The 23,046-nt window shown below is 46.4% G+C and overlaps 1 protein-coding gene across 1 annotated transcript in view; it reads left to right on the plus strand.

Annotated features, from left to right (window-relative positions):
- Positions 1-1,271: 1,271 nt before the first annotated feature.
- The window catches only part of doc2b (double C2-like domains, beta), a gene marked incomplete at both ends in the record, with an annotated part of 256,747 nt that continues 234,972 nt past the window's right edge, over positions 1,272-23,046 (plus strand). Inside the window, 2 exon segments of the mRNA XM_080528763.1 lie at positions 1,272-1,400; positions 1,402-1,642. Of these exon segments, the coding sequence (XP_080384889.1) occupies positions 1,272-1,400; positions 1,402-1,642 (370 nt within the window).

Genomic DNA, 23,046 nt, shown 5'->3' on the forward strand with positions numbered 1-23,046 from the left:
ACATACATGTACAATATCGAAAGGACATAAATACTATCAGTGCATTTTGACATTATGAAAACAGTCAGTTACAGTAGTGCTGAGCCAACACACACACACACACACACACACACACACACACACACATACACACATTCATGTGCTTCCTCTCCTAAAACATGCACAGATATGGTTTCTCACACAGATTCTTGCAGTCAATAATGCACGCGCACACACACTCACATGCACACACACACACACACACACAGAGACGCATACACATACCCCACACACACAGAAGTATTCTCTGCATCACCTCTCTGTCTCTCTCGCTCTCACACACACTCTCATGTACATACAGACACTCACACACACACACACACACGCTCAAATGCACTCCTCATACATACACAAGCATACTCCACAGTACATACTGTACATACAGACACTCTCTCACACACACACACACACACACACACACACACACTGACAGATGGATGGGGACTAATAGCATAATTAAGTACCCGCGCCGGCCGTTCCTGTTTACCGCTCGGTTGCTAAGCAGTGACATCAACTGATCCCTCCTCCTTCCTCTCTAATCCCTTCCCTCCCTCCCTGTCCCCTCTCTCTCTCTCTCTCTCTCTCTCTCTCTCTCTCTCTCTCTCTCTCTCTCTCTCTCTCTCTCTCTCTCTCTCACACACACACACACACACACACACTCATACAGCAGGGTGTGGAGAGATAGGTAGAGAGCAGTAGAGAGAGAGCAGGCGGGCAGGCAGGCAGGCAGGCGGGCAGGCAGGCAGGCATCAGTAGTAGTAGTAGTGTGCGAGGCAGGCAGGAGAGAGAGAGCATGGTTAGAGAGCACAGGGGGGCCAGTCACGGCTCTCCATGTAGCCCAGTGTAGCGTAGCAAGAGGTGGGGGGAGTTAGAGGAGAATCAACCAAGGACCACCAGGACATACTCACTGTCAGGGGACCACTCTCTCTCTCTCTCTCTCTCTCTCTCTCTCTCTCTCTCTCTCTCTCTCTCTCTCTCTCGGCTTTCTCTTCAGGGGAACACGCTTAGAGGAAAAAAGAAGCATCACTGACGATCCTATTTTCGGTCGGGGGGGGGGGGGGGGTCGGGGTGGTCCTTTTTTGGGTGGGTTTAGCAGGAGGGCGGGGCGGGGGTCTCTCTGGTTTTTCTTTCTTTTTTTCGGACCCTTTTCGCACTTTTTTCACCGTTTTTTCTTGACGCAGCTCGGTTCTTTGGCGCTGGGTTCTGGTACCTCTCTGAGATCGACCGCATGCATGACACAACGCAAAGGCGAGAAGACCACCATCAGTATCCAGGAGCACATGGCCATTGACGTGTGCCCTGGCCCCATCCAGCCCATCAAGCAGATCTCTGACTACTTCCCCCGCTACCCGCGGGGTCTCCCCCCCCCCCACAGCAGCGCCCCCCCCTCCGCCGCTCCTGAGCCGGGCCGGCTCCCTGCGCACCTCCACCTCCTCCACCTCCTCCTCGCACCCGGACGCCGCCGACAACCCGCCGGCCCGTTCCCATGACGACGACCCGGACCGAGCCTTCGGAGGCGCCGCCGCCGCCCCGTCGCCGTTGGCGACCGCCAAGAAGGAGGAGGAGCCTGTGGACGTGGAGGGTTACGACTCGGACGACTCCAGTGAGTGAGACGCTTCTTCTTTTTATATTCCACCTCTCTCTCTCTTCTTCTCTTCTCTCCTTCCTTCCTTTCCTCTTCTGTCTCTTCTCTCTGCTCCCTTTATTTCTTCCTCTTTTCAACCTCTGACTTGTCTTCCAGCCTCCTCCCCTCTTTTTCTGCCCCCACCCCCACCCCACCCCCAGCACCACCACCATCACCTCCCTATGCCCCTCTGGTTGCCAGGTGTCTGGTTCTCGGCTGTGTGGCTTTTTTACTGTGTCTGTCTCCATCTCTCCATCCATCCTATCCCTCCTCCTCCTCCTCCTCCTCCTCCTCTGGCTCCTTATTACTCCTCTGGTTGCCAGGTGCCAGAATCTCTGTTGTGTCTGGCTGTTGTGTCTGCGTGGCGTAGCTCACTAAACTCTGGGAGCTGTGGAGAGAGAGCCAACTGTTGCTGCTGCAGAGGCTGTTGCTTCTCCTCCTCGTGTGCAGGACTGCGCTCTCTCTCGCAGCAGAAGCTCCTGTTATTACACCGTTTACAGAGCATGTTGCCACTGTAGGAGGGGGAGGCAAATGAGACGGGGTTCTCTCTGTGTTCTGTGTTAAAAGGACCACAGAAGAATCTGCTTGTCGTGTCCGTGAGACTAGGACTCTGTGATGGACGCCTCTGTCTTTGTAGAGCTCTAAATTAGCAGCGCTGGTGGAGGTTTGTGGGCGTGCTGTTGAGTCTCGACAAGAGAGCTTTTTTTTTTTTTACAATCCACACGCAAGCAGCCGACAAACGCTGAAGATAGCTGACAGCTCCAGATATGAGAGGTGTGTGTGTGTGTGTGTGCGTGTGTGTGTGTGTGTGTGTGTGTGTGTGCGCACTTGTATGTGTGTACGTGTGTGAGAGGAGAGAGGGAGAGAAGTCAATGAGCTTGTTATGTGTGTGGGTGTGTGGGTGTGTGTGTGTGTGTGTGTGCTTACATGTGAGCTTCTGTGTGTGTGTGTGTGTGTGTGTGTGTGTGTGTGTGTGTGTGCGTGTCTGTGTGAGAGAGAGAGAGAGAGAGAGAGCTCAGCATGCTGCGTGTGTACATCTGTTCTCGTCTCGACGCTGTCGTCGCTCGCCAAGGAAACTCTCCTCTCCGACAGATCTGTGTGCAGATATCCAGGTGTGTCTAGAACGGTAACTAGTGCCTAATCAGACCTGGGAGAATATGAATGATATGCTCAAAAGGTTGGGGGGGGCACGCCTCCCATTGCTTTCCATGAAGATTAGTCAGTTGTCGTCTGTTGACATGAACAAGGCTTACCGTCGGGCTCCTACTGAATAATCCTGTTGGGTAATGGGGGATGGATACGTTATAGGAATAGGCCGGCTCTGACAGAGGTTGCCCTTTGACCTTGTGTGTGCCAGATGGCACAAGCTACTAAACCAGACAGCAAAGGAACACGGAGCTTACCTTTCTATGAAACTAGCTCTGGTTCGAAGGGGGAATGGAATTGCTTTGACTTATGCAATGGCTTTGCAGCGTGACACAGAGTCATACAGAGTCAGACGACAACAAATCAAAGAATAATCGTCTTCTCTAGCACGATGACTGCCGATGGCTCCAGGCCTGAGCGTAGATTACTTTTTCCCGCTATGACTCGCGGGATAGATGATTGACTTACTCCGTCGAACGTATTGTCGTACATTGGGATAAAGGCTTCTGCTTGAATATCCAAACATTTCCAAATGTTAAATATACTGAGCAAAGAGACGGTCGCTCGGTGGGGCTGAGTATTCAGTCGTGAGTTGTTTTTTTGGGGTTAGGCTGCACAACAATGTGGTTGTTTCGGACGTGTTTCACAAGTGCAAGAAGGAGGTGCGATACAATAGAGCACAGCCGGATCACAGTTCTCTCGTGATAGGAGTTTGGAAACAACCAACAGGAATTGCTTTTTGGACCGAATGACAAAGAAAACGGTATTAGAACGTCTCCACCAACAGGTTTCTTTCTCACTGCAGCTGTTAATACCACAGTCTATGCATCCTATGATGCTGTGTATCATAGCCTATGCAGCGTCTGATGCTGTGTATCGTATTCAGCTGCCAGGGTCCTCACCCACACCAAGCCCTGGCAGCACATCACCCCCACCCTCATTCACCTCCACTGGCTCCCGGTCAAGTCCCGCATCACGTACAAAACCTACAAATCCCTCCACGCCTGCGCCCCCCACTACCTAACTGACCTCCTCCCCCAACATACCCCTTCTCGGAACCTGCGGTCCGCAGACATGGGCCTGCTATCCACCCCCCGCACCAACCTACGGACCTTTGGGGACAGAGCCTTCAGCGTGGCCGCACCTACTCTCTGGAAGTCCCTCCCCATAGTGATCCGCAACGCCCCCACCCTGGACTTCAGTTTTGCTTTGTTTGTTTTCTGTTTTGTCTGTCCGATCATTCCCTTGTAAAGCGTCCTTGGGCTTTTTGAAAAGCGCTATATAAATTAAAGTTATTATTATTATAGCCTATGCATCGTCTGATGCTGTGTATCATAGCCTAGGCAGCGTCTGATGTTGTGTGAAACAATGAGTTCTGATGGGCGGACTGAAGGAGAGAGAGACATAATTTTGCTCTCAGGCATCCGTCCGGTACACACAGCGGCGGCGGCAGTGTTTTCCAACCCACAATCCTCCTGGGCCTGCTCGTTGAAGGGTAACGAGCGCAGAACGAGGAAGCACCCATTAACAACAACAGAGGGGCCTGAGTTCACTCTGACGGAGCTGTTTACCACAGCTGAGATGTGCCATATAAATAAGGCAATTAGAAAAGCCATTTGCAGGACAGTGTAAATGGGTGGAGAAACCCAAAAAGAGTCACCTGAGACGCTCTCTCTCTCCATAAACTCGACTCCTGTTGAGTCAAGGTAAGAGGGGTTGTTTATAGGCCACCGCTGCGTCTCTCGATTTGGCAAGATTTAGTGACAGAACGCTTTGTCATTCCCTCCCCGCTTAACTACTGTCTCCACCTTGACAGCCCTGGTCGTCTGTGACAGGACAATGTCGGTTCCGCTGGCAGCCTCCAACTAAAGCTGCCAGGGGGGACACAAACACAAGTTACAGTAACGATTGTGTGCGATTCATTGTGATTTAAACTCCTTCAAACTTAGCTGTCAGTGGCGACATCGTTAAGTTTCAAGATCCTAACGACTCCTCTCGGCTGTCTGTCTGGAAGTCATGGGAAGTTTGTGACTCGTCCCCCGTCCTTCCAGAGGATTCACTTTCCGGTGTTGTCTCTAATGAACAGAGACGCTGAAAAAAAAAAAAAAAACACTCAAGTCTGACGCAACACCCCCCGAATAAGCCCTTGTGTTTTATCACCCTGTGCCAGGGGAGTTGGTCTACAGAGGCAGTTGAGTTTTCACCCCCGGTACACAGCTAGTATCCTTAATGCTAAACTGAATAACAGTACTGGTGTGATTCATAGATCTGCCCGTTGGCAAGATGACTAAGGCTGCTACTGCATGGCAGACATGAGAATAGGACATTTTTATGTGTTTTCTAGTTTGATACAAACCAATTGGAGCTTTCATTTTAGTGCTCGAGGCATTACCCAATTTATGGTTGTACGGTTGTGTTAGTAATGGACTTCCTGTATGTTGAAGTACATTTACGGTAATGTTTAGTAGATTTACAGTATATTAAAGTCAACTTTTTATGTGGATTAGGATTACAGCCTTGGCAGTCTTGGTGAGAGGTGGATGAGTCATGCTGTTAAGAGCTGTAACATCATTGCTCTCAGAAGAGTGGTGGAGGTTGTTAAGGGGTGTAAATTAGGACCATTTACATTCACTGTTATAGCCAGAACATATACAAATGACTATTTAGAGAACACTTACTACAGTAATGACTCTGTAATGCCAAAATCTCCAATGTATAATATGACTAGATAAAATCACAGATCGAATTTGAGATCGAGATTTACAGATCGAATTTGAACTGCCAAAACACCTAAAGGAGAAGCAAATAGGCTTGCGGTGGTCCAGTGCTCTAGCACTATGGCCTGGGGTGGTCCAGTGGTCTAGCACTATGGCCTGGGGTGGTCCAGTGGTCTAGCACCCTGGCCTGGGGTGGTCCAGTGGTCTAGCACTATGGCCTGGGGTGGTCCAGTGGTCTAGCACCATGGCCTGGGGTGGTCCAGTGGTCTAGCACCATGACCTGTAGTGGTCTAGCACCATGGCCTGGGGTGGTCCAGTGGTCTAGCACTATGGCCTGGGGTGGTCTAGCACCATGGCCTGGGGTGGTCCAGTGGTCTAGCACCATGACCTGTAGTGGTCTAGCACCATGGCCTGTAGTGGTCTAGTGACCTGGGGTGGTCCAGTGACCTGGGGTGGTTCTATCTTCACTGTCTCTAATCAAACATATAAGAGGGGGACTGCCCGCTCCAAAAATAGAAGAGAAGAGAAGATAAAAAAAATAATAAATAGAAGGAATTAACAATCTTCCTCTTATTTGCGACTCGACGATGCGGAGCAACAGAAGTGGGGCTGCCGTGTCCCTGGGTACTTGATCCACTATCTGTGTCTGCTCTCCTCTGAGGGTGGCAACTCGGTCCCCATGTGCCAAATCACACGCTATTTACCTGCTAGCTAATTGACTCACCCTAGATTAAGAACCGAAGGAAGAAGTTCTATCACCCACAGAGTGCGCGCCCCCCCCCCCCCTTCCCCCACGAAGGGCTAGGGGGGAAGGGAGGGGGGCGGGGAGGGGGGCGGGGGGGGGGTCTCCTATGAGACATCTTGCCTCGGCATCTGAGTGGATGTGCAGGCCGGAGGGATTCGCTTCTCTCTCTGAACTGTTGCATGAGAGAAAGACAGGACAAGGAGGGGGGGGGGGGGGGGTTAAAGACATAGGGAGGGGTGGAGGGATAGTGTGCTAGAAGCTGCCGCGTGAGAGAGACGAGGTTCATCTAGATTAGACGGATTAGACTAGATGAATTGATTGACAGAACGACAAACAGGAGATAATGGAAAATAAGGAGAGATGGAGCTGGAAAGGGGGGAGGGCTGTAGAAACTGGAGGGAGACAATGGAGGGGTAAAGAAGGAGGGATGGAGGAAAAGAAAGCAAGAAGGGAGGAGCAACGGAGAGGAAAAGAGCAAGCGTGAGCGAGGGAGAAAGTGAGAGACGTCGACAGATGTAAAAGGGCGAAGAAGGGGAAATGATCGGCATGGAAACCATTTGGGCTCCAAACCCCCTCCCCAACCTAGCCGTCACCCCCATGATGCACAGCAGGCTTTCTAATGTACAGTCTCTTCCATCATCACCCCCTCCTACCTTGCCAACCTCGTCCCCCTCCACACCCCCTCCCGTTGCCTCAGGTCTGACGACCAAACCACCCTCAAGACCACCAGGACCAAGCTCCGGACCTGGGGTGATGGGGCCTTTTCAGCCGCAGCCCCGTCCCTCTGGAACGCCCTCCCTAACCACATCAGACAGGCCAACACCCTCCCAACATTTAAACAGGCCCTCAAAACCCACCTCTTCAAGCTCGCCTTCACCAGTTAACCCTCTCCCCCTCCCCTTCCCATGTGTCCCCAGCACTACCTTAATTAGGCCCCAATACTTTATTTTATTTATTTTTGGTGTCTTTTTATTATTACTACTCGATCTTTTCAGTTTGAAAAGCGTCTTTGAGTGTCTACAAAAGCACTATATACTGTAAGTCTAATGTATTATTATCATTATTATTATAATTATTATTATTATAATTATTATAATTGTTATTATAATAATAATAATTATCATTATTATTATTATTATCATTATTATTATTATTATTATTATTATTATTATTATTATTATTATTATTATTATTATCATCACCCACGTAATAGTGTGCAAAGCAGAACCAGCGTAGTAGCTTCCCAGCCAGCCTCCCGGGGGACGAAAGAGGGGTTTCAGCTTCCCGCTGCCGTACAGTAGAATCCTATTAGGAGTCTGTCTACTAAGCTGTCATCTGATAATGGCTGGATATCCCCTGTGATATTCTCCTGTGGTTGGCCTCAGGCTGAGAGAACTCGCCCCCCCCCCCCCCCCGCCCCGGATTCTGATCTAACAACATTATAGGTCATTATTACTTGTGTACTCTGTCTATATAATTTTGGGGTTTACGAGCGAATTGTATTTACTGGCAACGGACCGCAGGCTCTGTCTCCTCCCTACCGCTGCCTCTCTGGACGCCTGGAAGAACGCCGCCAGCCACAGAACTACGGACCCGTTTGGATCCGTCTGGGGCTGGCTTCAGACAGGCAGCGGTTCTTTGTCTTTTGTGGGGTGTGTTTGTGTTTCTGTGTGTGTGTGTGTGTGTTTTCTTTTGTGGGATGTGTTTGTGTTTCTGTGTGTGTTTCTGTGTGTGTGTGTGTGTGTGTGTGTGTGTGTGTGTGTGTGTGTGTGTGTGTGTGTGTGTGTGTGTGTGTGTGTGTGTGCGTGTGTGCATGATACAAGATAAGGTGGCAATAGTACAGGACAAGACAAGACAGGATACACTAGTGGTGCCACTAGTGATAATGGAGAGTTCAGTAGTAAAGTGGCTTTGAGCTTAAGGTTACTGTAGTCCGTGTACATGGGGTGAGCTAGGGGAAGATAGTCAATTGTCTACAGTGGGCTTGTTCAAGAGCAGTCTCTGAGTTTTGGCCCTGAGGCTCCAGAAGAGGCCTCGCCTATTGGACGGCATCGGTTTGAACAGGCTGTGGTTGGGCTGGCTGGGCTCTAACAGGCTGTGGTTGGGGTGGCTGGGGTCTAACAGGCTGTGGTTGGGCTCTAACAGGCTGTGGTTGGGATAGCTGGGGTCTAACAGGCTGTGGTTGGGGTGGCTGGGGTCTAACAGGCTGTGGTTGGGGTGGCTGGGGTCTAACAGGCTGTGGTTGGGGTGGCTGGGGTCTAACAGGCTGTGGTTGGGGTGGCTGGGGTCTAACAGGCTGTGGTTGGGGTGGCTGGGGTCTAACAGGCTGTGGTTGGGGTGGCTGGGGTCTAACAGGCTGTGGTCGGGGTGGCTGGGGTCTAACAGACTGTGGTTGGGGGGGCTGGGGTCTAACAGACTGTGGTTGGGGAGGTTGGGGTCTAACAGACTGTGGTTGAGGTGGCTGGGGTCTAACAGGCTGTGGTTGGGATGGCTGGGGTCTAACAGACTGTGGTTGGGGTGGCTGGGATCTTTGATGATCCTCCAGGCTTTGCTGACACAACGTTTGTCGTATATATCCAGGATGGAGGGAGGCTCACATCCAGTGATTTGCTCGGCTGTTCGCACCACCCTCTGTAGCGCTTTTCAGTTGAGGGCAGTGCAGTTGCCATGCCAGTCAGTGATGCACCCAGTCAGTATACTCTCGGTAGTGGCTCTGTAGAAGGCCTGCAGGGTCGACCTCATGCTAAACTTCTTTAACCGCCTGAGGTGAAAGAGGAGCTGATGTGCCTTTTTCACCACCTGTTTGGTATGCACGTCCCAGGTGAGGTCATCAGAGATGATGTTTGGTCTGCACGTCCCAGGTGAGGTCATCAGAGATGTGGACGCCAAGGAACTTCAAACTGCTGACCCTCTCTACGGCTGACCCATTGATGGTGATGGGGTCCTGTCCCCGACCACTAATCCTGAAGTCCACTACCAGCTCCTTGGTCTTGTCGGCGATGAGAGAGAGGTTGTTCTCCTGGCTCTACTGAGCTCTCTCCTGTATGCCGTCTCGTCGTTGTCGGTGATCAGACCAATCACTGTTGTGTTATCAGCGAATTGATTCACTGAGGTGGAGCTGTGTGTGGCCACGCAGCCGTGGGTGTACAGGGAGTAGAGGAGGGGACTCAGAGATCTTAGAGCCCATTCTCACCACCTGCCGTCGGTCCGACAGGAAGTCCAGTATCCAGTCACATAGGCCAGGGTTAAGGCCTAGGCCTGTGAGCTTGGCCTTTAGCATTGAAAGCAGTGGTTAGTACGTAGTACGCACTCCAATTTTTCCGTTCGAGGGTATGTTTGGTATGTTTCGACAAAAGTGCCGGTACTCAAGAGTTAAGGCATTAAGGGAGAAGTGGAGAGCATTTTTTTAGAGAGCACCTTGTATTGTTGGGAATGGTGGCACAAAATCAGGTTTTCTGCCAGATCTGTAGCCAGATTTAGAGAACTGTTTTCCGGGAAGTGTTTGGCTCACTGCAAGGTGATAAAGCTTGTGTTTATGCTGTTAGAATGCATTCCATAAACATATTTTTGAAACTGCGAACAGGGCATTTTCAGTAGCTTAGTACCATAAATGCTAGGCATTTTGATGACATAGTTGGAGATATACTGTGGGATAGAGGCAGGAGATTGGGTTTTTTAATGGTTCACATTAAAACTCCCCCAAAATCTGAACATGTTGCACTCCCACAAAGAATGCTTTGTATATCTTGATGGTCCAAAAATGCTATTCAACTTTAACTTAATAGCAACAAAGACTCCCTTCAAATCCTTCCAATCACACTTTCAGTGTCTTTAATTTTAGCTCTACAGTTCAAGAATAATCAGCATGGACGTGAATAATCAGTGCAGCATCCTGCGCCCAAAAAAAAGAATCCATTTCCTGAATACTATGAATATCATATTTGGTGTGACCTTCTCTGCTCTGTCATAATGTAGTTAATCAGTTCTCTTGGCCCGTAGAGACCCTGCTGCTGGTAGTGGCAGATTGTAGCTGCAGTAACAAGCCCTGCTGAGCCTCTGATAACCCAAGAGGCCATTGAAGTACAGACCTCCAAGACCCCCAAGACCCCCATGACCCTCCACTGCTCCCCAAATTGCAAAAACATGGCCTGGGGCTCGACTTCCTGTGGAGATGCACATACACACACACACACACGCTCACGCACACACACACGCTCACGCACACACACACGCTTGCGCGCACACACACACACAAACACGCACACACACACAAACATGTATGTGTAAATGTCGAGATACACATACTATACCTTAAGCGGGGTACACACATTTTCACAAGGATTTTCTGGCCGATTTTGGCCTGATTTTCCCCCTTCCGACCAAACACAGAAACGCCCGATTATCAGATGGATCTTAACATTTTCCTATAACAAAATCCTGTGGTGTGAGGTGTGTTAAGAGTCAATCTCTCCCGACAACCTGCTCGGAAAATGGGCGTGGCCGGCAATCGTAAATGTCAAATGTGTTCAATACTTACGACCAGAAATCATAGGGTTGCCAGATTGTTTGGTGGAATTACCGGTTTTAGACTGTGGTTAGGCTGGAAAATGTCATTCCCATCTGGCAACCCTGCTCGCGAGTCCAACTATGACGGGGATGGAATGTAGCCAATCAAGAAGCGAGCTGACTTCTTCTTTTTGTTATTCTGCACTTTATTTGCCCTGTCGCACATGGTTGTCTCGTACAGGTCAGTCAGGGTACTACATTAGATAATAATAATAATAATAACTTTATTTGTATAGCGCTTTTCCTGCAAACGTTGCGGCTCAAAGTGCTTTAATCATTATATAATCTTAATTTAATTATTTTGTAATTTAAAGGCAATATTAAAAGGATGGCTTCACGCGAGATTTCTGGCTTGGGGAACGAGACTCTAGAGAGTCTGGAGTCTGTCGTAACGAAAATCTTTATGTCTGTGGGGTGCTGAAATGGGAAAATCGGCGCACACCACACACAATACAATCAAGGCTGTTCAATCCAAGATTTTGTATCTTCATGTGTGGGGTCTGTCTCAGATAAGATTTCGGTTAAGATTTTGAAAATCCTTATGTGTACCCCGCTTTACACACAAGCCCCACAATTATATTTTCCAATCCTTAGCCTTCCCTCTACTCTTGAATCTAATCCTTTTACCTAATAGTCGTTCAGTGGACAGGAGGAAAATTACTGTGTTTAGTATAGGTGTATTTATATGGGTGTGCTGTGTTTAGTATGGGTGTGTTGTGTTTAGTATGGGTGTGTTGTGTTTATTATGGGTGTGTTTATTATGGGTGTGTTTAGTATGGGTGTGTTGTGTTTAGTATGGGTGTGTTGTGTTTAGTATGGGTGTGTTGTGTTTAGTATGGGTGTGCTGTGTTTAGTATGGGTGTGTTGTGTTTATTATGGGTGTGTTTATTATGGGTGTGTTTAGTAAGGGTGTGTTGTGTTTAGTATGGGTGTGTTGTGTTTAGTATGGGTGTGTTGTGTTTAGTATGGGTGTGTTTAGTATGGGTGTGTTGTGTTTATTATGGGTGTGTTTAGTATGGGTGTGTTGTGTTTAGTATGGGTGTGTTGTGTTTAGTATGGGTGTGTTGTGTTTAGTATGGGGGTGTTGTGTTTAGTATGGGTGTGTTTAGTATGGGTGTGCTGTGTTTAGTATGAGTGTGTTGTGTTTATTCTAGGTGTGTTTAGTATGGGTGTGTTGTGTTTAGTATGGGTGTGTTGTGTTTAGTATGGGTGTGTTTAGTATGGGTGTGTTGTGTTTAGTATGGGTGTGTTTAGTATGGGTGTGTTGTGTTTAGTATGGGTGTGTTGTGTTTAGTATGGGTGTGCTGTGTTTAGTATGGGTGTGTTGTGTTTATTATGGGTGTGTTTATTATGGGTGTGTTTAGTATGGGTGTGTTGTGTTTAGTATGGGTGTGTTTAGTATGGGTGTGTTGTGTTTATTATGGGTGTGTTTAGTATGGGTGTGTTGTGTTTAGTATGGGTGTGCTGTGTTTAGTATGGGTGTGTTGTGTTTAGTATGGGTGTGTTTAGTATGGGTGTGTTGTGTTTAGTATGGGTGTGTTGTGTTTAGTATGGGTGTGTTGTGTTTAGTATGGGTGTGCTGTGTTTAGTATGGGTGTGTTGTGTTTATTATGGGTGTGTTTATTATGGGTGTGTTTAGTATTGGTGTGTTGTGTTTAGTATGGGTGTGTTTAGTATGGGGGTGCTGTGTTTAGTATGGGTGTGCTGTGTTTAGTATGGGTGTGTTGTGTTTATTAAAGGTGTGTTTAGTATGGGTGTGTTGTGTTTAGTATGGGTGTGCTGTGTTTAGTATGGGTGTGTTGTGTTTATTATGGGTGTGTTGTGTTTAGTATGGGTGTGCTGTGTTTAGTATGGGTGTGTTGTGTTTAGTATGGGTGTGTTGTGTTTAGTATGGGTGTGTTGTGTTTAGTGTGGGTGTGCTGTGTTTAGTATGGGTGTGCTGCCATGTAAGGTTCAGTCCCACTTCAGTGTATTTGTGTCTGATTACAGGTATCCATAGCGATAGCCACCTGTCAGGCTCCAGAGCCATTACTTGGAGTGTAGAACACAGTGGGGGCTGAACCACACAACTGTGTCGGCTCCAGTAAGGAGAAGGATAGGGTGCCCTCCGTGAGTGCCCTCCATGAGTATTTTCCATGAGGAAGTATTTGGTCTTGTTTTAGCACTATACTTCAACAGTTTGGAATTGAAATAAAAACAATTCCTATGGGGTCAAAGTAGAGATTTGCAGCTTTAATTCAATTGTTTGGTTGTTTTTCCGATTGGGTTCACCAATATTTCAGGGCTCCAAAGATATTGGAAAAATCATCATGTCCAGATAAAGGCCCAATCCAATTTCACCCTTACGGCTCCTTTGCCAATTCTTGTTTTCATTTAGGGTTGGGCTGAGCCATAGGGCTATTCACGGCTCCGTTTGGAGATTTTTCAGGACCAGACTAGGTTCGGAGCCATGGCCCTACCTCCCAGGACAAATCATCTACAGAAATCTGATTTCGCTCTAGGCAATGTGGAAGACAACCACAAAAGTAAAGACTTTTTCTTGGTTAATAAAGATTTGAAAAATGATGATAATAACCATCTTATTATCTTAGTTTAATGTCATTTCAATGCATTATAGACCCTATAACAACAAGCATAACAAAACAAATGCCAACTAGTGCTGTCCCAAACGACTATTTTTCTAACGATTAATCTAGCGATTATTTTATCGATTATTCGATTAGTCTAACGACTAATTTATCGATAAGTCTAACGATAATTTTTGTGCTGTAAAAAAAAAAAAAAACTTTTTTTTTTAGTATTTGTCTCCACCTCACTGCTATGTTTAGCCAATGCCAACATGGCCTTGAATGCCAACATGGCCATTTAGAAGTCTGTCCATCACCACAACACATAGCTAGCTAACGTTACTCTCGCTGCTATGTTATGATTAGCTAAATTGATGCTAACGTAGCATGCGAGCTACGAGCTAGATAACGTACAGTAGGTGCTCGCACCACAATGACAATAGGCTACCGTAGCTAGCCAGCTACATAGCTAACGTTACTAACACCAGAAGACAAGACATACGAACTGTGGTGAGCTACATTGCTTGTGTAACATTAGCTAGTAGCTATCCATTTTTCACTCATACACTTAATTGTCTCGCCTGGTAAAATAAAGGTAAAAAAAAAAAAAAAAAAACGCCATTTTGTTTATTTGCGACTAACCGACGCATATTACGCTAACCGACGTATTGACGTAGTCGGTGACGTCGACGACGTCGAATAATCGTAACAGCCCTAATGCCAACAAGTCCCAACATTTCAAACGTAAAGTCCAGCACGCTTCAGCCAAGTTTAAGATCCGAGGGTTTTGGTGCTCAGCAGTAGAGGACAATAATAATAGCAAAACTATTACCTTAAGGCTGATTTGTGCATGATAGTCACGCATTTTGACATATTTAATGTCGCATTTCCCCCCTTTGATGGCATATGACACTATAAATGTGGCACTTATCAAACCAAAACTGCGCTCCGTGACTACTAACTTTGTCTATCCAACGTTACATGTTTTAAGGCTGATTTGTCCATGATAGTCACGCCATTTGACATATTTCCATTTTCCGTATTTCCCCCCTTTGATGGCGTATGACACCCGAAATGTAACTAAAGTTCAGCCGCTAAGTTGTTGCACTGTTGTCCGATATCAGTGCAGACTGGCTGGGTATGAGCTCGGGTTGCTAGCCTACAGAACACCACTCTTCTGTCATGGCCTGATAATGAAGCATTGTTCTCTTTTATTTGATGACGTGTTTGATCGCTTGATCATGTGAAACTTAAGTTGTGAACGAATCGCGACCGTCAATGCTTTTCTACGACACTTCTGATGACTTATCAGGGTCTTGAAGGGTTGTCCCATGTCATAGGGGAAGATTACAACCACTACGCCTTGTGGCTCTGTTTCCGAGGCCTTGGCTCCAAAGTGAGTGGCACTCCAAAACGAGCCGTAGGGGAAGGAAAGGGAAACGGAATTGGGCCCAAAGTACTCATGTTCAGTATTTGGTCATCAGTCCTTTGCATGCAATAACTGCCTGAAGTCTGCTACCCACTGATCCCTCCAGACGCTGGGTATCTTCTCTAAATTGTACCTGTACGATATGCACGTGACAAATACAATTGACTTTGACTTTGACTTTGCTCTGCCAGGCCTGTACTGCAGCCCTCTTCAATTGTTATTTGTTTTGAGGTCTTTTTGCCTCACATATTATCATTAAGAAATAAAATGCACGTTCAATTGGATTGAAATCTGAAGATTGACTTGACCAGTCAAGCCTTGAAAAAGTGTCTATGGCACGATGTTTTTGGGGTCATTGTCTTATTGTATGACGTTTAAAACGTGTTGGAGTATAGAGCTAAAAGAAGATTTCCAATACTTATGGGGGGGCACGGCAGTGGTGTAGTCTACGTGATACGCAGGACTACGCCGTATACCCACTAGGAAAGGACAAGGATTTGCGTATACCCACTTAAAAATGCGCGAGGATACATAACGGCGTTTTGTGACAAAACGTTCACACTTTTATTCATAAAATTCATTCTGTGTTAGGAAGCACTTACTTCGAACTTTCTGACATGTTTGTTATCGCATAACCAGTCGTTCAGAATGCTCAGTATTTCCCCTACAATTGCCTTGGGGTGGGCGGGCCAGACCTGCCTCCACACTTCGCTTCGTACCGCGCTGGAGAATGGTTTTGTTTTGTTTTGTTTTTGCGCGAGTGTGCGCGTGCGACGCGAGAGAGTTTTTGCAGGGTGAAAGCTCTGCAGAAGAAAGTAAGCAAGTTGAAACGTTAGCAAATATAATTACTGTGTTCTGACAGAGAAAGTTGGTTCAAATTAGTCGTTATTATTGTGACTAGAAAGTGTCTGATTATAGTTTCATGGTGTGAATAATAGTGTCAAAGAACTAGCATGCTCAGAGGTGATTAGATGAGCTAGTCTGCTGCACACATGACAGCTAAAGAGCTAACTGAATGCACTTCATTATTTTACTTAAAGTAGATATACAATATTTCTTATTCTGCTAGAATTGGGCTTTATGGTAATACCATAATGGTATATTTACAGTACATGGACAGTGGATTGAAGCATTGGAACAAACCCTCACTCATTGGAAATGTCTGTTTTTTGTAGTTGGACATACGATTTTCTTACAGGTGAGAGAGTAACTAAAGACAGTATCTGACTGCATTGCCCACAGCAACCCAATATTCAATTAGAATGGTGTTATGATTTGATATGAATTCAATGTATACCTCTTATTAAATTATAAATACTCTGGTTGTTATATTTGCCTTTTGGTTGACAGCAAAAGAGGGAGAGAGGAGGATAGAGAGGGAGAGAATGAGAGAGAGCAGGATGGTGTCGGCACACCAGAGAGAGAGCAAGAACCAGGTGAGAAAGTGGACATGTAGTCAAGACCACATAAGTAGCCTTGAGAACCGATGGTTCTCGAGCCTAACGGCCCTTAGGGGGCAGGAGCCTATCTCCTGTTTCTGTAGCGTGAGGCAGCTTGATGTACAAGTACAGTCCATGCCACCCCCCCCAAGGCAGCAAACACTGGTGTAGATGCATACTGTATGCAAAGTGAGTGTGGTGGTGCTTATGGGGTGTCGCTACGGGACAGGTGTCGCTCTGACTGGGAGGGCAAAATCACAGTATACCCACTAGAAAAAACTAGACTACACCACTGGGGCACGGTATTGTGAGACGCAAGTGGATGCTGTGTATACATTAGGGCTGTCAATGTTAACACGTAAACACAGATAACACTGTAGAGGGGTTTCAAGACAGACTGATTTGTATAGTGGGTTGTGACCAGTCATTGGTTACATTCATTGCCACTTAAGATGTTTACATATGTATAGAAGCTAATCACTCTCTCTTCTGGGTCCTGTGTGTCACAGATGAATGAGCACGTCTAGCAGACTTCCTGTCTGCCATCAAATCAACACACCCCTTTTGTCCTATAGTATTGTTGATAGTATGGTTGATATGGTTCATATCTTTATTTGGACCAGGAATATCCTTTGTTTTAGACTGGGACAGCGACACTAGCTTCAATAATAGCGTAGCTACTAGTGCTGAGCTAACAAGTATAACAATAACAGCTGTTTCAATGAGCAATACAACCTGCTACTGTGTACAATAATGTGTATTGAAAGTAGCAGTCAGCACTTACTTAATCAGCATGTTACTTTGCAAACAATCTTCAGGCAAGCTGTTTACATTCACTTTTTAGCAGACGTTACTTTGTAACTGTTCTAATTCATTATGGATGTTGTGGGCAAAGCCAGATGTTATAATAAAGTACTCTACACTATATATATAAAATACAATAAAAACTCTGATCCCTCTAACTAGTTTGTCATGCATTTCTTTATTCCAAAACCACATGTTTTTGTTTTATCCCCCTCCAAAAATACAAGTAAATACTATTATTTTAAACCTGTGATTAATCATGATTAATCTGATTAATCACAAAATACTATTATATGCAGCGTATACTGTAGAACACAGATCCTTGAACCTGAAGCTATACCTCACAGTATGTGGAATGGGGATAATAACATCGATTTGAACCCTCTGCTCTATTCAAAACACATTAATGGAACACTTCCCTGACTTTGTTTCTTTGAAGTGACCCACTGAACCCAGTCTGCCCTCCCAGACCAATTAGTTAATTACCACTCTCTCTCTCTCTCTCTCTCTCTCTCTCTCTACCCCTCCCTCAACCACTCCCTCGCTCTCTTTTCCCACCCCGTCTCCATGGCTGATCAGTCAGGTAGGTCATTATGATTTCTACAGCCAGGCCTTAGCTCCCCCACAGAGATCATGAGGCTGCTCATTAAACAAGGAAAATCGCGAACCCACACTGGAGGCCTTTCACTGGGAGAGGAGAGAGCAGGGGACAAGGAGGACCCACGGTTTTGTTTGTCCCATTCCCTTGTAAAGCGACCTTGGGTTTGGCTGTATCAATTTAAGTTAGTTTGTCTGAGGCTGCTCTCATGAGGAAGCACTTGATAGACAGAGAAAGTGCATAGATAGAAAGTAAGGAAGCATTGTTTCAGGTCATCCTCAGCCAAGCTATTGCAGTGTTGTGTGCTAGCTAGAACCGTTGAGGGAGTCTTGGAGGTGATTCATCCGAGCTCAGCAGGACAGGAGGAGACGAGGCTCTCAGAACACCCTCCCTCAGCAGTGCACCACAAAGAGGGGGAAGAAGTCCACATCTGAAATGGGAGTCTTTTATCATCTCTCATCGTCTTTTTACATAATTGGATTTGCACCCTGACGGTTTAAACGGTTTGCTGGTTTGCAAGGCCCCAGTGGCTTAAGGTCCATCTGAGTGATTCAGGGGGAATTCAAGGACAAGGACAAGGAGGGTGTGGGTGCTTTAATCTTTTGGACAAGCCAGCTTTTCGTTTGGGTTGCCAACTATTACACAGTGATGTTGTTGTTGAAAGTAATGCCAAGGCCGGAAATGGGAATGTGCCTGGTATATTGGAAATTAGCATGTCACACAGACACACACACACACACACGCACATGCACACACTCATGCAAACACACACACACACGCATGCACACTGTATGCTGTATGCCACCTGATATTCTGAAGATGAGGAACTCCCACACTTAAACACTCTCTCTCACACACATATTCACAGACCTCCAGTTATATCTTTCTAGACTCAGGGCCAAGGCTTTGGGGATGAGTCCATGTTGTTGTCCTCTTTCCATCCCTGATGTTACACAAACTCCCACTAAATGGACTGCACTTATATAGCGCCTTTTTTGCTGCTCCAAAGCACTTTACAACGGCCTCTCATTCACCCATTCACACACACATTCACATGCAAGGCGCCGGCCCGCTCACTGGGAACAATTTTGGCGTTCAGTGTCTTGCCCAAGGACACTTTGACATGTGGCCAGCCGGGGCTCGAACCGCTGATCTGCCAACCTTGTGATCATTAGACGGCGACTCTACCTCCTGCGCCACAGCCGCCCCACTAGTAACATCATGTCATACATTGCTAGTTGCTAGTCCCCCTACTTTCTTTCCACTGCTCAGTGCAGTGTAATGCTTTATAGTCATACCCTTTTCCAACGAAATACACTTTGGAACACCTCATCAGTGGAAAAATAAATGTACATTTGTTATGCTACATTTAAGATCCCATTTCCTGGAATCGAAATCACAGTGAGAGAATCGCAGTTGACAAAGACTGACCTAAAAGCATTCACAGGATACTTGGTTGGGTCAATTGAGTGGACAAATAAAGATGTGCATTTCTAATGTACAACAGGACCCTTTGAAATGTCAGGCCATCATTGCAATGATTGTGGCCAATGCAATGTACATGACCTGAAACAGCCTCCCCCTCCTCCCAGAGGGCAGGAGACACAGAACACATATTGTACCATGTCAGAAAAAAACATGATGGTGCTGCATTTTGACATAATTCTTCTCGCATTTCCCCCCGTTGTGCTGTGCTGTGCCGTTCCATATTCCAGCACTTCATCATCCCCCTTCTAAAACTGCCATCACCCCTTTCCATCCCTGGCTTCATTTTATCAATGAACGTGGTATTATACATATTTACATATTACATTTTTGTTGTTATTGTGTCCGGTTGCTGGAGGAACCAGGACGCCGGCTACACTGCACAGTTTAGCCCGAAATAGAGAGAGTGCTTTATCCCGCTAATAGAATACAGTTCCAGTAATAACACTTTTATGTCTATATTGTAATCATTCTCCTCATCTGTTTTTAAATGTTGATCTATTTATATCGATCTATTCTTGCCAATTCCTTATTACCAGTGGAAAGGGGGAACACTTTAGGACTTTCTGTTCAACTGAGGAATTTATGGAACTCGCGTAGAGTTCATCTCGCATTTCCCCCGTTGATGTGACGAACTGAAAGCGGCAAGTAATAGGCACTTAACGTTACATGTTTTAAGGCTGATCTGTGCATGATAGTGCTGCATTTTGATATAATTCTTATCGCATTTCCCCTGTTGAGCTGTATAGCGGCACTTATTACAGTGAAGTGCTCTTATGACACGTAACTCCACCTACAGTCCCGGGTCGCTCAGTATAATGGAGAAGCGTTTCTGAAAGTATGGCACGGCATGGCACGGCACGGCACGGATGCAAATGCGGCCCGGTAGTGGAAAAGCGCCATTAGACTTCTACTGCCCCCCTTGTACTGTTTCTCCAGTGTCTATATAAAAATGTTATAACATTTTTATCTATCACAGAGACTGCCAATGGCCCCTGGCGTGAGCTAGATGACTCTTCCTGCTACAACCATACCTGTCAACATTGGGATTTGAAAATAAGGGATATTTTCCAAAAAATAAGGGAAAATAAGGGATATCCCTCCTGCGCACCCCCGGGTCATCCTTTCCCCCCCCCACCATCCACAAACCATACCCCTTACATTTAGACTGTACACACAGTCAATCCTAACATCACCACTAGACAACCATAGGATACCCCTTACATTTAGACAAGGGTACACACAGTCAATCCTAACATCACCACTAGACAACCATAGGATACCTCTTACATTTAGACTGTACACACAGTCAATCCTAACATCACCACTAGACAACCATAGGATACCTCTTACATTTAGACTGTACACACAGTAAATCCTAACATCACCACTAGACAACCATAGGATACCCCTTACATTTAGACAAGGGTACACACAGTCAATCTAACATCACCACTAGACAACAGTGGCGGCTGGCCGATAGAGGGCGCTGGGGCGCCGCCCCCACCTTCACTTCCTAGTTGCGATTTGTAAAAGTTTTTTTTTTATTCACAAAATGCGGCTGATATTCTGTCGGCGCCTATCAGCATTCATTAAAAATCCTCCAATACAATAAACATTTTATCTGTGTGTGTGTAAAATTCACTGTTAAAATACATAGGGGAGGAGTCGGGACGCCGGTCAATGCATGTCTATGGCACTGCAAATACTTTTCGCTTTCACGTGAGCTGTAGCAGCGCTCCAATTGGCTGTCTCTATTTCTTGGCCTGGGCGCAAAAATGTGCGTTGTATTGCAGACAATGCATTGGTCCATCGAGCTTCCGAGTGATAGATTTGCTGTCCGCAGCTGGACCGCAGCTAGTTGTTTACAATGTAAGGATCATATCCGGATGGAGGGGGAGGGATCTCCGCCATAGCCAATTGATCACCCAGATGGAGGAAGGGGAGGCAATTCCCCATAGCCAATTGTAGACCTCATTACTGTTACGTGACTTTGGCGGATCACTTCAGTTTGAAAGTGAAACAAAAAGAGGACCCCCCCGCAAACACTGTGTGCCCCACCCACATTTTTTACCACCAGCCGCCACTGCTAGACAACCATAGGATACCCCTTACATTTAGACAAAGCTATACACTGTCAATCAACCACCTGCTTTAGTGCAACAAGAATTAAGTAGTTCCTACATTAAGTAAGTGACTACAGGTGGTCAGAATCAGATACCTGGTTGAAAGTAAAATACTTTGAACATCCCTGCATGAAAACACAAAAGGGCATCTAAATTCAGCACATTTATTTATACATTACTTGACACCATGATGTCAATGGGAAAAGAGCGGCGCAAAGCAACCAGCGATCATTTCAAAACAGCGATAATCGAGGCTGTGTTCGTAAAAAACGCTCTGGAAATCTGATTACCACTCATGGAATGCCTCTTATCCAATCAAATTACTTGGTCACTTTATGACGTTGCACCTAGTGTGCGTTCCGGCACTCTCAGAGCAAAATTACGAACGCAGCCCAAGAAACGAGAGGAGACAAGTCAACTCTGACATGGATATAGCGATTGTGCGCATGCGTCTAACGTCTAACAATTAAGTGTTAAATTATATTTTATTATAGGTTAAAAATACGGGAGATTTACGGGAAAATATTTAAACGGGAGCACAGCGGGAAAGAAAGGTAAAATACGGGAGAATCCCGGGAAAAACGGGAGGGTTGACAGGTATGGCTACAACTGGTGAACTGATTATTCACTTGCTTAGTCAAATGTATTGATTGTAAGTCGCTTTGGAATAAGGCGTCTGCTAAATGTACAAAATGTAAAACTGTAGCTCTGTAGCATTTACTTATACAGTAGCATTATCTGTTGAGGGAACAGAAATCAGTCGAGTGAATCGTTAGTTCTCTTTCAGTCAGCTCGTTTCGACCCCTCACGATGAGAAACGCCCTTGTGTGCCTTCTGCTGAAGACGCCTATTCAATCACTCCTGGCACAGACTGGTGACTCTTTTCATCCTTTCTTCTCTCAGTGACTGTCCAAAACGTACTGTAGTTGTATTCTTATCTCTAGGTACAACTTAACTGTTACGCTTGAGAATGACCCTCCTGTGCAAGGTTAACAACCTGCTGCTGAACAAGTCAAAGACCCAGGAAATCATCGTAGACTTCAGGAGGAAAAAGTCCGAGATCCAGCCCCTGCTCATCGACGGAGAGAGCGTGGAGAGAGTCTCAACCCTCCGATTCCTGGGACATCACATGCGGGATGACCTGACCTGGAAGGACAACACAAAAGGCACCATCAAGAGGGCACAACAGCGGCTATACACCCTGAGATGCCTCAGGAAGGAACACAGCAAGCAGGAGATACTGGTGACCTTTTACCGCGGCGCAGTGGAGAGCATCCTCACCTACGGCATCTGTAACTGGTTCTCCAGCTGCACAACAGCGGAGAGAAATGCGCTACAGAGAGTCGTGAGAACAGCACAGAAGATCACCGGCGCCCCCCTCCCCTCTCTGGAAGAGCTGTACAACACACGCTGTCTCAGGAAGGCCTCCAAGATCTCCAGGGACCCGACCCACCCTGGGCACGTACACTTTACCAGGCTGCCCTCGAAAAGGCGATTCAGGACCCTGGCCGCTAAGACAAACAGACTGAAGAACAGCTTCTACCACAGGGCCGTCCAGGCCCTGAACACAGCAAAGACCTAAGTTCTGGGCCCTGGACAGTCTGGACGGATTGTATGGCAGCTGCTGGACTGAAAAAATCAGGTGTAGTGCTGAGGCACAAACATGTACATTTCAAGCCTGCAAACTGTGACACTTTAAATAACGTGAAACAATACTATTGTGCAATATGACAACCCTAGTCGTCTATCTGTACAGTATAG

This window comes from Nansenia antarctica (genome assembly GCF_963989245.1).
Source record: "Nansenia antarctica genome assembly, chromosome: 4".
Lineage (NCBI taxonomy): Eukaryota > Metazoa > Chordata > Actinopteri > Argentiniformes > Microstomatidae > Nansenia > Nansenia antarctica.